Raw genomic sequence first — 15,942 nt, 5'->3', positions numbered from 1 at the left:
ACTGGTGTTGTACTGTCTACAAACATCTTGATTTTGTAACTTAGCTGATGATATATATTCTAAATAGTTAATCATAATGCAAACTACTAATGAACCAATAGGTCCAAAAAATGTAAACATAGATTTGGAATTTACAATCATATTTTGCTGTTTTGCTATTATGAAAGAACTAGTACATTTTTGACAAAAAAAAATTAAATGATATAATGACTACATGTATAATACTACATAAATAATCACTGATGACGAACATGATTTGATGTGCTATAAATGATCAAAAGAGTTAGATTATATATTCTAGATGCGACTGTTGTTATACTGTCTACTTAATCTTATTATTTTTATAATGAATTTTTGTAATAAATATTTAGTTTTGACAATATTACAATTTATGAAAATCTTGAAAAATTATAGCAAATAAAAGTAATTTCTAATTTTTAATTGAAAGGTGCTAGTTGTAAAATCAAAAACAATCCATTAAGACTTTTTTAGAAAAAAAAATAGATGAATACATTTTAGAGAAATATATCTCTATTTTTTTCCTTACTTTAGAGGAAAAAGGAATATATTGGAAATGGTTTTAGTTTTGATTCGAAATCAATGAAGTAAATTGCAGGACAAATATATAAATGAACGCAATGATTTTTAAGGTCTGAGAAAGGGCTTAACGATTTTTAAGTTTTGAACAGATTAAAACAACTTTATATCTTAACTTATTTTGTTATATTTATTTATATATTATAACTATCATGTAAGTTTGATTTTAAATTTAGCACCATGTTTCTGAATGTTTGGTAAGTATTCACTTAATCTTGAGGTTGGTCAGTTTCTATGGTCAGGAGTACTCACAAGCCATCACAAATAAATCATACGGCCAAAAGTTCAAGTGAGTAAGCATATTACATTATGCAACTACCACCAATTGCTTTCCGCAATAATATATTGGAGTTAGAAGTTTGAAAAGCTTACATATTGCTAATTAAATAATGATATTAGTATCAATGATCATATATTTAGTTGAGTGTACAACTTAGTATGTAATCTATGAAATTGTTTGTTGGTGTGTTTCCTCAACGTTTGGTCTTTTTTCCTTCTACGTTTTGTTTGGGCCATCCAAACCTAGTTAAACAAATATTTTAGTTCCGAACATTATCATTACCTTCCGTTTGAAAGTTTTGTAAAGCGGTTAGCTTAATGGTTAGCACACCTTATTTCTTTTTTGATAACGTCGGGACCCATGTGGAGCGTTGTGATATTCTTACAAATACATTACAGATGTAGAAAATGCCAAACTACAATTTGGTGTCCACATAGAAATAATTCAAAAGGAGGAGGAAGAAGACAGATGAGAGAAGATGCAAAAAAAAAACAAATTATTGAACATGAAGGCCGCAGTACCTATGGGGGCCCGTCGGCCCGAGAGAGGACACATGGCCAACGTGAGGTTTACTCAATACAATGTAACTAATATGTCGTGCCATGTTTCTTCTTGCGGATTAGGAAAACGACAAAATTAATTTCATACAACTTTACTTTCGAATCAGTTCCATAGCCCTTATGTCGGTTTTTTGTATGACAATTTTGTAGAATCTAATGTTAGTTTAAGCTAAAATAATACTTAATAAAATTTGGTTCGTATCTTTTGTGATGTTCTCATAAATTGCGATTAGCAATAGCTCCCATGATACCTACTATCCTTCCATTTAATTAATAGTTATAAACAAATTAATAAAACCAGTGGCCACCAAACTCGTAGAAAATTTTAAAGGGAGTTTTAAACGTTTCGAATGCGTCATTAGTATATCATAGGAGAGTTGAATTCAAGATTGAACACTGAACCATTTAAACGTGCATAATTGGGTAAATGCGATAGATTCGATAGTTGAACAGTATATTAGACTGGATTTTGATGATTTCAAAACTTTGATGTAGTTTGGTTATGTGTGTTAATACTTCTAGTTGTTTTTTGAGTTTGTCTTTAATCTTCTTTGTTGTTGAGTTAAGTTAATGTTTCTTCCCATCAAAATTATGGTCTTCAGTTTGTTCAGTTAGTAATTCTTAATCGGTAACTCCTGTAATTTAGTACTTTAGAAACATACTAAAGAGTTTTTAACTCATCCAATTAAGCATGTGGAGTCAAAGTGTTGCTCTTTGTTTCTTTTTTAATTGCACATGACACAAATTTTAACGCATCACATCCAAATACATTAGACGACGCCTGTTACTTCACCAATTCTACTTTTGGAATAGCTTGATAACCATATATTTGTAGTCCCCATAATGTTTGATAGGCTTCGGTGTCCCGTCTGGATTCGGTTCAATTAATTAGGATTTTCAAATCATGGTACTATAGTTCATAAATCTCATTCGACTTTTACTGACTCTAAAGTTGGGTTAGATTCGGTTCTTTCGAAATTCAGTTTGTATTGGTTATCACCCAAAAATCTAAATAAAAAACTAAAAATTGATAAAATACTTAAAATATATAAATTATGAAAAATATAAATTTTAACTTGTTAAATTAACTAAACTAACTAATAAAATATTTAAAATAACAAATAAAGTTACGAGATCTTTAAAATACTACAAAATGTCTAAATTACTTTAACAATATCTAAAAATTTAATATGTTTAACTGATTTTGGATATTTTAGATCCTATTTTAGAATTTGGCTTGGTTAGAGTCGTGAGAGTACATATCTCTCAAGTCCTGCTCATATATTTTTTTATACTGTTCAGAACGAATTTTGTTTCCAGTTCGGATAAAAATTTAAATTTTGGTTTGCAGTAAAAACGCCTATACCTAATTTCCAATAGCGGTCATGAAAAAAGCAGTCACTTTCTTAACTTTTAGCAAGGATATCGGCATAGGTCAAATTAGAGCATAATTATCGCTAAAGTGGGTTTAGAGTTTTTTTAAAAAAAAGCTTTTTTCTTTTGTTTTCCTTTTGCCCAAAAAATTAAAAAGTAACCAATCGCGGACAGACACGTGTTAGTGAAACCCTCAAACATTAAACAAAACCAACAATAGTCGATCCTTATTTGATAACTTTTTTTACCGGTTTTTTGCTGATTTATGGGGCCTATCACTATTTTTTTGTAAAACTCTATTTGGAAACCACCGATAATCATGATTTTAGACTTCATATTTACGAAAATGAAAGTTATAGTAAGGTAAAATTAATCAAGAAAATAGGTGTAAATAACATGCATACTTAGGATAGTAGGATACCAGGCAGAGGCGTGTCTACAGTGTATTGAAAAAGGCATTCGCCTCAGGCCCCCAATTTATATAACACTCTTAGAACTCCAAAATTTTAATCAGTTTATGTTTTAGTGGTTTAGACTTTGGTTTTAAAAAAATCTTTTCCACCAGAGTCGACTAACTCATCTTCTGAATTCATGTATATTTGTTTTCTATATGACATAATATAACACATGATAAATTTATTCTTGTACAGTGTTAGATTTGTATATTTGGTGAAAATGATATATTTTATTTGAAAATTGTTTTCATTATAGCTGTAAATAAGTTTATTTTAAAAACTTGCCTTAGGTCCCTATAACTATTCGCACGGCACTGATACCAGGATGCAAATACTTGTCTTCACTAGCTGGATGAATGTGGTGGTAACTACTGTTAAAGGAATGCCTTTTTATATGAATGAATGAATTATGGGTCATTCGTTTGTTGAAACTTCACCATTTGCATTGAAAAACATAGAAAGATGATGTTTGATTACTTACTATGCATTAAACATGCATTATTTTAAGGGTTTGACTGGTTTTTCCGGTACCACCCGCAAACGCAGTTTTTACGGTTGATGGCGGTTGACAGCGTTTCAAAACAATCATACAAACCGTTACAAATTACTTCAAACCGTTCTAAACCTCTAAAAATCAAAAATTAGTTAAAGCTAGCATTTGCGGATGTATAAAAAATTGTTTATTTCTAAATATTTTTAAACTTTAAATTTAAAATATAAATATTATGAATAAAAAAATATATACATTTTATATATTAATTTAAATTCAAAAACAATATCATAATTTGTTTTATAAAAAATTTAAACTAGCTATTGGTTAGAAATTTTTAAAAAGTAATACATACATATATGAAAATATACACATATATAAAACAAAAAATATTCTTTTAAAAGTTTAAATATAATTCTTTAAAAAATTATTAAAATTATAATTTTTAACTAATTAAAAAATTAAATAACTAAACATAATATTATTATTAATCATATTATATTAATAATTATTATATTTTATCAAAATAGTATATTTTATATTTTTATAATATTATAATATATTTATATTGATAGTTTATTATTAAATCGCCGTAATATTTCATAATCAATTAGCCACAAATATCCCGTAAATGTAACAATTTTCAAACATTATTCCAATTATATAAAACGTTACATAACGTTTGAAACCGCAAACTTCTGCCGCCGCAACCACCCTAAAAATTCAGACACAAATATATCTCCGTTTAAATTGTCATTTGACGTAATACAAATCATCAAGCTATCAACTACACTTAATATATTTCCTTTTATAAATATGAATTATAATTTGGTTGGGAGTGTATGTGTATGATTAATACATTAAACGGAAAGAAAATAAATAAACTAATGGAAAGGAAGTACAGTTGATGATATAAAGTAACCATGGTTAAAGCCAAGAACCTGAAAGGCTGAGATAGAAGAAACTTGATTGACTAACCATAGTTAAGGCTCCTCTGGTTTAAAGATATTGGAAGCTTTCTAATGTGTTTGCTATTTATAAACAACAATTGGAAGAAGCTCTCCTCTTTCATCAAGCAAAACCCATCTCTCACTTCCCAGATTCCCATCACTACTTTTACCAGAAACACAAAACCTTATAATAAAGATTCAATCTTTCTTCTGAATCGGTGATCATAGCCTCTCATACTTGTCACCAGGTTTGTAGTATTTGGATTTCCCCCCCAAATTTTTCAATCTTGATTCTTCATGTAACTGTTCTCATATAAAGGTTGATGCTGTATGAAAAGATGCTTGCTTATTTGTTTTATTGTTCCTTGGTATGAAATAGAGTTCTTGGCATTTCTACTTTTTCTTCCTTTAATTGTCTCAGTGCTTTGATCAGAGTAAAAAGACCTGAAAAAATATTCTTATCTTGAATCCTTATTCTCATCAAAGTTCCTTAATTTAGAGGAAAATATTGTTTGATTCACCGAAAGGGTTGGGATCATATGGAACCTCTCAGTGTGTTATTTAGTCTTACTACGTCTAGCTGGAATGGTTGATAGATTAATAGATGATAAGATTAGCGTTATAAATTTTCATTATATGGAATTTTCTTGGTGCTCTGTAAGCAGATTCTTGTTTTTGGTTTCTCTTATACTTTTCTTGTAACTACTAACTACTATATAACATCTACCTACCGAGATTATAATTGTGATCTATGTGGTTTGGTTGAAATGTCTTTTAAATCTTTCATAGGTTACCTGCTTATTGTCATTTGAGCCTTCTTTTATTGTGTACTAATTAGCCCACATTGTTGTTTTTCAGATTATATCTCTCTGAGAAGAACAAAGATCTGATCAACATTCCCCTGCGGGCTTATTGTTTGAAACATATTGAAAGATGGGTCTATCAAGCCTTCCTGGTCCATCAGAAGGAATGCTATGCGTGTTATTAGTCAACACAGCCTTATCAATCTCCATCTTCAAAGGCATCGTCAGATCAGTGCTTCAGCTAGTAGGAATCCGTCTCTCTCCTTCTTCAGTAGCGCCGGCCGCATCTTCAGAGAATCAGACATCAGAGACTTTTGATTTCCGGGTCTGCCAGCCTGAGAGTTTCCTTGAGGAATTCAGGAACATGACCCCCACAATGAAGTTTGAGAGCTTGTGCAAGTGCAAGAAACAGGCGGACAACGAGTGTTCTGTATGCCTGTCGAAATTCGAAGAGGATTCAGAGATCAACAAGCTAAAATGTGGCCACTTGTTTCACAAAACATGCTTGGAGAAATGGATAGACTACTGGAACATCACTTGCCCACTCTGTAGGACTCCTCTTGTTGTTGTCGCACCAGACGACCAGCTGGTTTCCTCTAATGTTTGGTGATCGTCTTCGTATAGAGTTCTTTTTCTTTTTGGGTTTGGGGTATGTTTGTTGTTGTTCTGTACAGCTACTACTGCTTTTACTATGAAATTAGGCTGCGTCACGGTTGATTCTTCATCAGATTCAGACCGGAGATGGGGTATTCTGTTGTACATATTCTGTGAGCTGTTTTTATGTATACCCATGTGTAATGGAAGCTCTTGTTTGAACTTAGTCTTGTTGAATCTACGTGTGTGTGTGTGTATTAACAAGTATCAACAGCTCAGGCTTACAAAAAGTTGTATGTTTAAGAAAGAATGTGTATACAAAATGTTGTATGCCTGCAATCGACAGTTGGATGTAACTGAGATGATATTTGACCTATTTAAACGTTCGTCTTACAAATTGGGAAAGATAAGATTATTAAGTAATACAAATATAGATATTGTAGCCCCGTAGCAAATGAAGTAAATCCATCACTCCAAAATCTAGAATAGATTCAATGTAACATGGGATAAGAGTGGCCTACACTCTTTTCGCTTAATTACATTGTGTCACACCAGTTGATTTAAGGGTTAATGGTGTTGTTACGTACCAATTAATGTTCACAAATTATGCTGGACTAAGAGTGGACTCTGCTAGCAATAACATATCTCACCACTCGGTTTCAAACGTTGTGCCGTTTATATACAAAACAAACCAGCAACATGTGAAAGTGTTACGAAATGAGACCATCATCTCCTGCTTTGTGATTGCAACAGTTTGGAGACGCAACGACAGAGTCTCAGTATCCGAGGATATCCCACTACGACACCATCCACTGCATATTCTATCTCTTTCATCAATTGTTCCGAGGCAACAACATCTCTTTTTGTGCCTGTCACTTCGCAAGGAATTATGTGGCCCGGATACATCCCACTGTTACAAAACGCAAACAGTTTCACTATCCAAAGTCTTTATGCACAAAGATGATAGTCAGTTACTGAGCTGACCGTAATCTACTTACTGGGTCAAGCATGCCATATCGAGACTCATGGTTACTTTTCTCAAGTTTTTGCAATCAAAAAAGCTAATTTGCAAATAAAGCTGCTCCGCTGCAATCAACAAGACACTCGAACTAGTCAGTCATTAAAGGATTTCTGAAATTGCGCCTGTGTCAATCTAGCTAGTACCACTAAAAGGGAAAGTGAGAGGAGGATAAATCGATCACCTGATGGAGATTCAAAATTTCCTTGGACCAAATTCGGTATCTCCATTCTAGCTAACTGTAATTCCTCAGCCACATTTAGCAGATTATGTACGATCAGGCTAGTTTTCTGCATGTTCAGAGCAAAATGAGACAAACACAGCAATAAAAAAAAGAAGAAGTAATTTCTAGACAGTGGTTCTTCTAGAGGAACTTACAAACACTAAGGAGAAAGCAACAAAAATAATTCATCAAGATAGAAAATTCCCTAATATGTTATCATAGTATTACGAGAGCAATAGCAGCAAAACTAGTACACAAACTCACCTGTGTAATCTCCAACAGCGTACTGGTACCAACATACACCCGGGAGTATTCAGCACTAAACAAGGAGTTAAACGCAGTTGAAACGTTCATGTCTGGTAAATGCTGAAGAACAATACCTTGATTAGAAACGAAACGAAGATGATGTATAAAGAAAGGAAAAGCAGTTCGTTACCCTTACCTTGATGAATGCATCACTCAAATTGTTTGAAACTATTACACATGAAGCATGGCCAGGCTTTAATGTGAGCCTGTATATCCAAGAAATTTTCCAAAAAATTATATGTAGCCACATGGCTCATTTATATGTAGCCAAAACGTAGGAAACATATTCCTTGTAAAAAAAATTATTGAAAGATAAAAAAATAGGACCAACCTTTGGTTAATCAAGCCACCATAATCTAGAACAATGCTCTGACAACCATTCTTTTCTCCTAAACTGTCAACTTTCCAGCCCTGCCAACAAGACAAGAGTTATTCACGTAGAAAAAAAAAGAATACTTTGTTTAAGATCTCCATGTCTGCAAAAATAAGACAGTAGATACCCGAATATCCTGACGTAAAAGCATGCAACTCATCTTCTTTTTCAATTGATCTTCAGCAATCATAACAGCGTCTGTATATGCATGTTCTCCTGTTATCTTGTCGCACGTAGGAAAACATTTGATTAAGGTCTTGATTTTTGAGTCCAATTCTTCGATCTCCTGTGTTTTCTCTGTTACTTTGCTAGTAGTAGCCTAGAAAAATGTTAACAGATAAGTGTAAGAACGATAATAATACAAGCATCCATCTCTTATCTACAAAAGTATCATGAAACCCTCGGGGGCGATACATTACATCTGAGATGTAAACAAATACAGCTTTTCTACCAGTAGCATGGAAACTCATCATCCTAAATTTGTTTCCATGTCTACCAAAAACAATTCTAAGCCTATTCCAAACTGGTATAATTACCTCATGTGGCTGCGCAGGAGTTAATAAGCCAGTAGAATTGAAACCATGTTGACGTAAAAGCTTGGCACACTTCAACCCCAATGTTTCAGATGTTTGTAGACCAGTGGTAACTACTTGAGACTTTTTCTGCATGCAAAAGTAAAATTTGATCAAGCAAGCAGAATCAACAGAGATTTTAAAACGAGGAACAAAGTAATTACCCTCATTATCTCTTCCTTGAGGTGCAACAACTCAAGTTTGGCTTTTTCATAGGCTAACTTACAGAGTAATGATCTACTCTCAGCACGTCTGAAATAGTACACACAATGAATGTTACACACTTGGACACTATTTTATTCTGAAGAATATTAAAGGCAGTACTGCGAGAACCTCTTTGTCTTAGCGTCAGTCAAGTCGCCACATACTTTCTACGATTAGAACAAGATCATCAGCGAAAATATATATGTAGGAAACATGATAGCAGAGAGTTTTGGTTTAGGCGGACCTGAGATTTAATTTGAAGACAAAGCATCTCACACAAATGAACCTGCTTCAAGTGTGTTAACATATCTTCCAGCTTGCAAACCTACAATTTTGGAACATTAGTTCTGAAATTACAAAAGCTGAAAGGAGAACAATCTCAGTAACCATACTGGGATCTTACAGAGAGAAATAATACCTGTCTTAAGTTCAGCTTATTGGCCAATGATGCAAACATTTGTTTAATTTCTTCTGATATCTTACCTGGAATCTGCGAGGTAGTGGAAACAGTAACGTAACTGTAGGAAAAAGTGGAACAAACATTCATTGATATACCAGGTTATCAACAGTACTTACTTCTACCCAGTTTACTTGTTCACGAACTACGCGGCAGTTGTTAACATCGTTTCCATCAGGGTGGTACATCACTGGATTTGAAATATCCTGTGTGCTTTGCCTGACTTTGGGGCTACAATTTTTGTCAGCAGGATCAACATCTCTGGCTTTCCTTTTCAATCTGGATGGCCCCTGCAAATTTTCAAAAATCCCGCTCATCATTAATTGTATTACTAGATCTTTTGGGATAGCGTTAAAAGTTGATATTCTTCTTCAGCAATCTGAATATATTTTCTTAAATGCACAGCTCAATGTCTTTGATGGGATCTGAGTCAATATATTCAATCTGAATGCTCTCGTTGAGCTGTTGGTGAATAAAGACCAACGTGAAGATTTACAACAGTCTCAGAGATCTAAAGATCTATTTCCTTCAGAAACGGTTATGTAATATCCATTTGCCCCATGGACAGATAGTTCTTCAAAATTCATGGGTCTAGAATTATACCTTAGCATGTGAAGCCTCATTCCTACTTCTGTCCAAAGGTGAAGAGCCAGCTGTAGCAGGACGGTCTTGTGTCACTACAACAGGAGAGTCTTCAGTTGAGATAACTCCAGTTTCACAGTGGGCAGCCCTGATGTTGTTGGTTCCTTTTTTATTTTTGTTCAGCACGCTTTCTTCCTCGTTTTGTTGAGCAGAGCCGTTCAAGAAGCCTGTCTCGCTGAGTGAAACACAAGATTCCACAAGCAGGGAATCCATATGGTCAGATAACGTATTCAGAGAAGGGGTACTAACAGAATCCTTGGTCACGTGTCCATCCTCAGTCTCAGAATTGGCGATGGCTTTACTTTGCTGCTCGTGATCTTGAAGAGTAACACAATTGTTCAATGCTGCTGAGGTAGTCGCATGTGACGATTTTGCTAGAGATGACACAAACTTAACAGGGGTGCTGGCTGTCTGATTTCTTTCCTGTTCTTTTAAGAGTGAACCCTGAATCCTAGAATTAGTGTTTACTTGTGGACTTATGCATGTAAACACATCGCTACTGTCAACAACAGGGCTCAATGCAGCACAGCTAAGTTGATCAGGTGTTGGGTTATCATGTTTAGATAACAAATCGTCCAAGTTAGTAATGAGGATATCTTTACGTGTTCCCGGGCGGAGGCCTGAATCTTCCCTGCCAAAAGTTGATGGGGTGGTAACAGAACGGAGTCCGGACAACTGAAGCTTCGATTTCTCAATTCTCTGAGAAAGAGCAGAAGCAGGGGACGGTGGAATCAACCCAAGTCTGGATTTACTTTTTTGGATGGTTGACAAGCTCTGAACTAGTGCGAGAGTTTCCCTGCTCATAAAGGAGTAAGCACTTTGAGGAGAAGGAGTAACACACTGCTGCATTCTACCAACAAAATAGGCACTTTGATTTCCTGATTCATGCAGCTCCATTAGAGGGTGAATGGCATAAGCAGAAGGTGACAGCATTTGACAAGCTGAGGTGCTCTCTATACCCACCGGAATGCTTCCATTTTGAAGGGACAAGGAAAATTCAGGCAGTGGAGATCTGGCTTCAACACTAATGTCCTGAGATGCAGGAACCGGTTCCTTGCTTTCATCTCCCAGCAGAGCTGCTAACGCAGGAGTTATATGCCCGTAATCATACTTTCTAGAATCTTCACCTACGAGACTCATATCATTCGAGTCTCCACCACCACTTCCTTTGTCAACGGGTACAGGGGATCTCGGAAACAGCTTCTTAGGGTATGTAAACACCATCGTACTTCCAGTATCAGATCTTGAGGGAAGCTGAGTAGGTGTTTTATCTTCTACCGGAACATGACTGCTAGTGGGTGTCCTTAAGTCTCCAGACTCGGACATTGCAAGACTCCGGAAATGCATTGAGAACGCGGTGGAGTCCATGGTGATATCATGGTGTTCTTCAGCGATTGAAGCGTCTGATAGTCTCCCAGGGTTGATAAAATGGGAAGACACAGGTCCGAAGAAGTTTTCCTCTGTTTCGGATAACAAAATCCATAAAGATTCATATATATATATTTTTAAGTAAAAAACAATTAAAAAATGGATGGAAGCTTTTACCGTCATCACTTGTAGCAGAGGCAATAGTGCTGCCACCTGAAGAAGGCGAACCTTTGGAACTGAAGAAGAGTTTCTCCACAGGTTCATCGCCCGTGTCTTCGCTCTCAGCTAATTCACCGAAAAACCTGATGACTTTGTCCTCTGACTCTGATGTGTCACCGTTTTGGGGCTCCGAGGAGGCGGAGGGATTCGGCGGCGTCTCGTACTCTTCGTCGCGTTTGAAAATGTGGACGGAAGTAATCTCCCGGTCGGCGAAGCTCACTCGCCGGAGTCGCTTTCTCCGCTGAGCTATAGTCTCGTCGTCTGTTCCGGCAGTGTTGTTCATCGGATCTTCCGACGCCATGGGGGGGGGGGGGGGGAGTAGAGAGGATTTGGGGGACTTTTCGAATTCTAGGGTTTTAAAATAATTGAATTATTGGAAGCTATTATGTGCGGGAAATGCACACATTTTTTTTAAGTTAAAGAGCGCTACGAATGACGAGCGGATTTCTATACCCTTTTTCTTTTTTTTTTTTGTTAAAAACTAATCGAATTCCGAAACCGTACAAAATAATCGTTAACAATTGATTCAGACGTTCAGAAAAAAAAACCGTACCAATTATTTCTCTGCATTTTCCAAAACGGTAAAATTATTCATGTCCACAGTTAATACATGCATTGGGCAACGGATTTGGACATAATTACACAAATGATAAAGAATTTTTTTTCTTACAAATATACAATTATTTTATTACTTAACTTTTTCTAATGACTAACTACTATAAAAATATGGAATCGCCATTGGTCCAGTAGTTTAAATAATGGTTCAATTGCTTCTACATCCGGAGGTCCGGAGTTCAAACCCCATAAAATACCAAATTATGCATGTTATGAAAAAAACATGTTACAGGAGATCTTCAGCTTGGTGCAGGGCGTACCATCAAACATGGATCTCATAAGATGGCTCTAGGGATGGCAATCAAGGACCTGGACCGCGGGCCTGACCCGTAAAGGCTTGCTGTGGGGTGAGATTGGGCCTCCATTTGATAAACCCGCAAAATTGCGGGCCTCGCGAGACGGATTCAAAGTGGGATGGGCTCAAAGCGGGACGGGCCCAAAGCAGGATAGATTAAACCGCAGGATTTTGAAGACCCGCAATCCTAAGTCTCCATTTCTGCTTTCACCTGAGAGAGAGAGAGAGAGAGAGAGAGAGAGAGAGAGAGAGAGAGAGAGAAAGGGATTAGACATTATGGAGCTCCGTTGATGGTGATTTCAGGGTCGATGATGTTTCCGGTCTCCCAAGCGCCTCTGATTTGTACCCGTGGAGCTTCTTCAAACCATCATAAATGATAATTAAAACATTTGTTTTGTATAAGCTTAATGTATTGATCTTGTAAGAGTATGCTCGATCATGTGCAAGCTGAAACTCAATTATTGTCTATGTTTGTTTGTGCATGTAGAAATAAACAATGTAATATTTGATGTTCCGCGAGACGGCCCGCGAAGGCATGCATATTTTGTGGTACGGGATTGGACAGCTAGTTTGAAGACCGCATTCCGCGCGGAACAAACTCGCCGTATACCGTTAGAAGCCGAACCCGCAGCGGTTCGAGACGGAACGGGACGGGAGAGCCCAATTGCCATCCCTAGACGGCTCAGAGTGGTGCAGTCAGGCGTGTATTCTCACAGGGTGGTAAAATTGTTGGCTGTAGAATCGTCTTTGTAATATTCTCATCATTGTAATAGCATAATTAATTGATAATAATCGATTTAGACGTTTAAAAAAACTATTTTATAGAAGAACTAAAGTATAGACAATAAATTCATTTTCACGTAATAGAAAAGAACAAAGCAAATTTCCTCATTCATCAGCAAGAAAACTAATTGTTATGTGTTTTTTTAAAAAACAGGTTTGTATATTTCCCAAACATATTTCTTCATTCTCAGTGACAACAAACTAATCGTTATGTATTTCTAAAGAAACAGGTATATATATATTCTCAACGATTATGTATTTCCAGAAGATTATGTATTAATAAATTTCATATAATTCTATTTTTCAGCAAAAATTATGCTGATTTTTTAAAATATCCGTCCATACAGATATTTGTTGGTATCGAAAACCCATATATACAGAAGGTGATGGAACTTAGTGGGAACTCGGGATTTCAGATCCTGCCTGTTCCACGGATGAGAAGGTGGAGCAGCTCGCACTGCTTCGACGACGATTACGTCCTCAACCATTAACTGTATTTTTTATTTTTGTGTTTTGTATTATAAACTTAAATAATATTTATAAAATTATATTTTATAAATTTGATATTATTTTTAAATTTTAATTATTTAAAATTCAATAATTTTAAAGCAAAAATTAGAACAATCAAAATAAATTCATAATTACATTTACGAGCATTTTTATCAAGTTAGTGCTTGTTAACTCCTACAATGAATTTACATGAATGTCCATGTAAATTCGTTGTAAAATTAACATCAACCACAATATATATTCGTTGTAACTATTTCATATCTGGAAAGACGAAATAACTTAGATATTTGAGTACTTCACAAAAAATACTCACGAATACATTATGACGATGTATTACCTCGCACGTTTACTAAGAATTTACGACAAAATATTTTGCACGGTGTCTATAGCGAACTGTTTTCGTTGCAATGCTAGTGAGTATTTTACGATGAATTTTCCGATTTACGACGAATTGTCCGATTTACGACGAATTAACTACATAATTATCCTCGTAAATTTTATGTGTTTCTTGTAGTGGTTCTAAAATATCCTAATTACTCCAAAGCAAATATAAACATGTCAAAACTCTAGAAAAAACTCTAAAGATAAAATATATATATATATATATATATATATAATAGATTCTAACTAAGGACTTATATCATGATTAAAATCTATAAAATAATTATATATCACTTTCATTTTTTTAAATTATATAGGAGTATCCTAACCCCCACAAAAATAAATCTAGACTATTCACTTGTTAACGGTCATTGTTTTCGATCCACGTGTTAATCTCATGTTCCTGACGAAGTCAATATTAATTTTTCAGTAGTCAGAACTCGAACCTTGATGGATTTACTGTATTGGGCTTAACATCATATTTTCTAATAGCTTCATGTGAGATGTGAAACATGAAACATAATTCCACATGCTTCTTAATATGGATATCCTACAAATTCTACTCCAAAATTTATTTAAGACCGCGTGAATTAAGTAACTATCAGAATTTATTTATGCTATTAAATACTTAATTCTTTTTTTTTATCAATGGTACGTAACATTTCACGTGAATGATCTTGAATGTTTTCAAATTTCTTTGAGGTAAATTATGGTTGTCAAAAAAAAAAAAAAAAAAAAAGGTAAATTATGTAAACCAACCAAGTAAGACGGGGGCATCCCTTGGCACAGCCAACTAAAGCATAGGCCTCTTGCGCCCCTAGTTTTAGTGGACCCTATTTTCAAAATTCCATTATAAGTTTTTGTAAATTTTTATTGGCAACAAGTTTTCATAATTTTTTTGGATTTCACTGGGTTGTAAAGTAAAAAATAATATATCAATATCAAAATGAATTAAAGTCAATCCATTATTATTATTTCAGTGAAAAAACAAAAATAAAATAATAGAAAACACTAAAAATAAAATAGATTTACAATTAAATATGCCCCTAATTTTTTTTCTTTAGGGTCTCCATATATGTAGGGACGCCCCTGAGTCAAGAAATAGGAGATAGGAGATGTTGCTGTGTATGAAGTATGGAAAGACAATATCATTTTTAAGGGTCAAGTGACGGTTCCCATGATATTACTATGGGGGTAATAGTCTTTCATCCGTTACATACATAATTCAAATCATTGATCTGAAATAGAGAGTGCATGATGGATCTTCAATGCTTCAATATGGTTTCCGCAAAATATTGTTTTCAACCGATGATAATGGCCCTTACGCCCACAAAATGGTTGGTTTTTATCTCCCACATTGATTGAATTCCAACTAGGACTGGATATCATTATTTGTTATTCGGTTTAAACTTGTTACTTGATTTACACCGGATTTGAAAAAATTAATTATTCGGCGTTGTCAAAGCAATTAATAAATTGATAAATTTTATTTTTTTGTCATCAGCGTTACAGACTCATATATACTCTTTGAATCAAACCGGAGGATCAGTATCCATGTGAACGACGTAAGACGATTGCTTTCTTGCACTGCGTGCTAGACTGTCCGCCTTTTTATTATTCGTCCTGGGTACATGGATCACCTCTGAAGCAGTGAAACTACTCCTCAGACTTCGTATGTCTTTTAAATAATTTGCAAAGGCTTGTCATTCATCTGGTTTCGAAACCATCTTCACCAACTGCGAACAATCCGTTGCAAACGTAATGTTGAACTGCCTTAAGTTTCTCATACATTCCATTGACCAGATAAGAGCCTCAATCTCCGAGTGTAGGGGAGATAGACTCACCCTTGTATTCCTTGCGCCCATCAAACCCT

The 15,942-nt window shown here is 35.0% G+C and overlaps 2 protein-coding genes across 2 annotated transcripts; one reads left to right on the top strand and one right to left on the bottom strand.

Annotated features, from left to right (window-relative positions):
- The first annotated feature begins 4,793 nt into the window (after positions 1-4,793).
- Positions 4,794-6,329, top strand: LOC108856980 (probable E3 ubiquitin-protein ligase XERICO). The gene is made up of 2 exons (XM_018630898.2): positions 4,794-4,954; positions 5,565-6,329. The coding sequence occupies exon 2, from the start codon at positions 5,640-5,642 to the stop codon at positions 6,117-6,119; it is 480 nt and encodes a 159-aa protein (XP_018486400.1). The 5' UTR covers positions 4,794-4,954; positions 5,565-5,639; the 3' UTR covers positions 6,120-6,329.
- A 229-nt stretch (positions 6,330-6,558) lies between these two features.
- LOC108805342 (uncharacterized) lies at positions 6,559-11,823 on the bottom strand. The gene is made up of 15 exons (XM_018577360.2): positions 11,444-11,823; positions 9,860-11,358; positions 9,376-9,546; positions 9,218-9,289; positions 9,044-9,124; positions 8,929-8,966; positions 8,760-8,847; positions 8,560-8,685; positions 8,151-8,342; positions 7,982-8,061; positions 7,787-7,856; positions 7,609-7,710; positions 7,306-7,411; positions 7,102-7,189; positions 6,559-7,013 (listed from the first exon to the last, which is right to left on the bottom strand). The coding sequence occupies exons 1-15, from the start codon at positions 11,784-11,786 to the stop codon at positions 6,830-6,832; spliced, it is 3,240 nt and encodes a 1,079-aa protein (XP_018432862.2). The 5' UTR covers positions 11,787-11,823; the 3' UTR covers positions 6,559-6,829.
- Between the last annotated feature and the right edge of the window lie 4,119 nt (positions 11,824-15,942).

This window comes from Raphanus sativus, chromosome 8 (genome assembly GCF_000801105.2).
Source record: "Raphanus sativus cultivar WK10039 chromosome 8, ASM80110v3, whole genome shotgun sequence".
Taxonomy (NCBI): Eukaryota; Viridiplantae; Streptophyta; class Magnoliopsida; order Brassicales; family Brassicaceae; genus Raphanus; species Raphanus sativus.
The sequence above is the reverse complement of the archived record's forward strand: the minus strand, read 5'-3'. Positions and strand labels throughout refer to the sequence as shown.

Bases quoted from the DNA above. Each gene is read 5' to 3' on its own strand.
- LOC108805342 (XM_018577360.2), bottom strand. From the start codon at position 11,786: ATGGCGTCGGAAGATCCGATGAACAACACTGCCGGAACAGACGACGAG. The intron at 9,290-9,375 runs GTAAGTACTGTT...ACTACCTCGCAG, and splicing joins AACAAGTAAACTGGGTAGAA to ATTCCAGGTAAGATATCAGA. The intron at 8,343-8,559 runs GTAATTATACCA...ACATTTTTCTAG, and splicing joins CTCCTGCGCAGCCACATGAG to GCTACTACTAGCAAAGTAAC.
- LOC108856980 (XM_018630898.2), top strand. From the start codon at position 5,640: ATGGGTCTATCAAGCCTTCCTGGTCCATCAGAAGGAATGCTATGCGTG.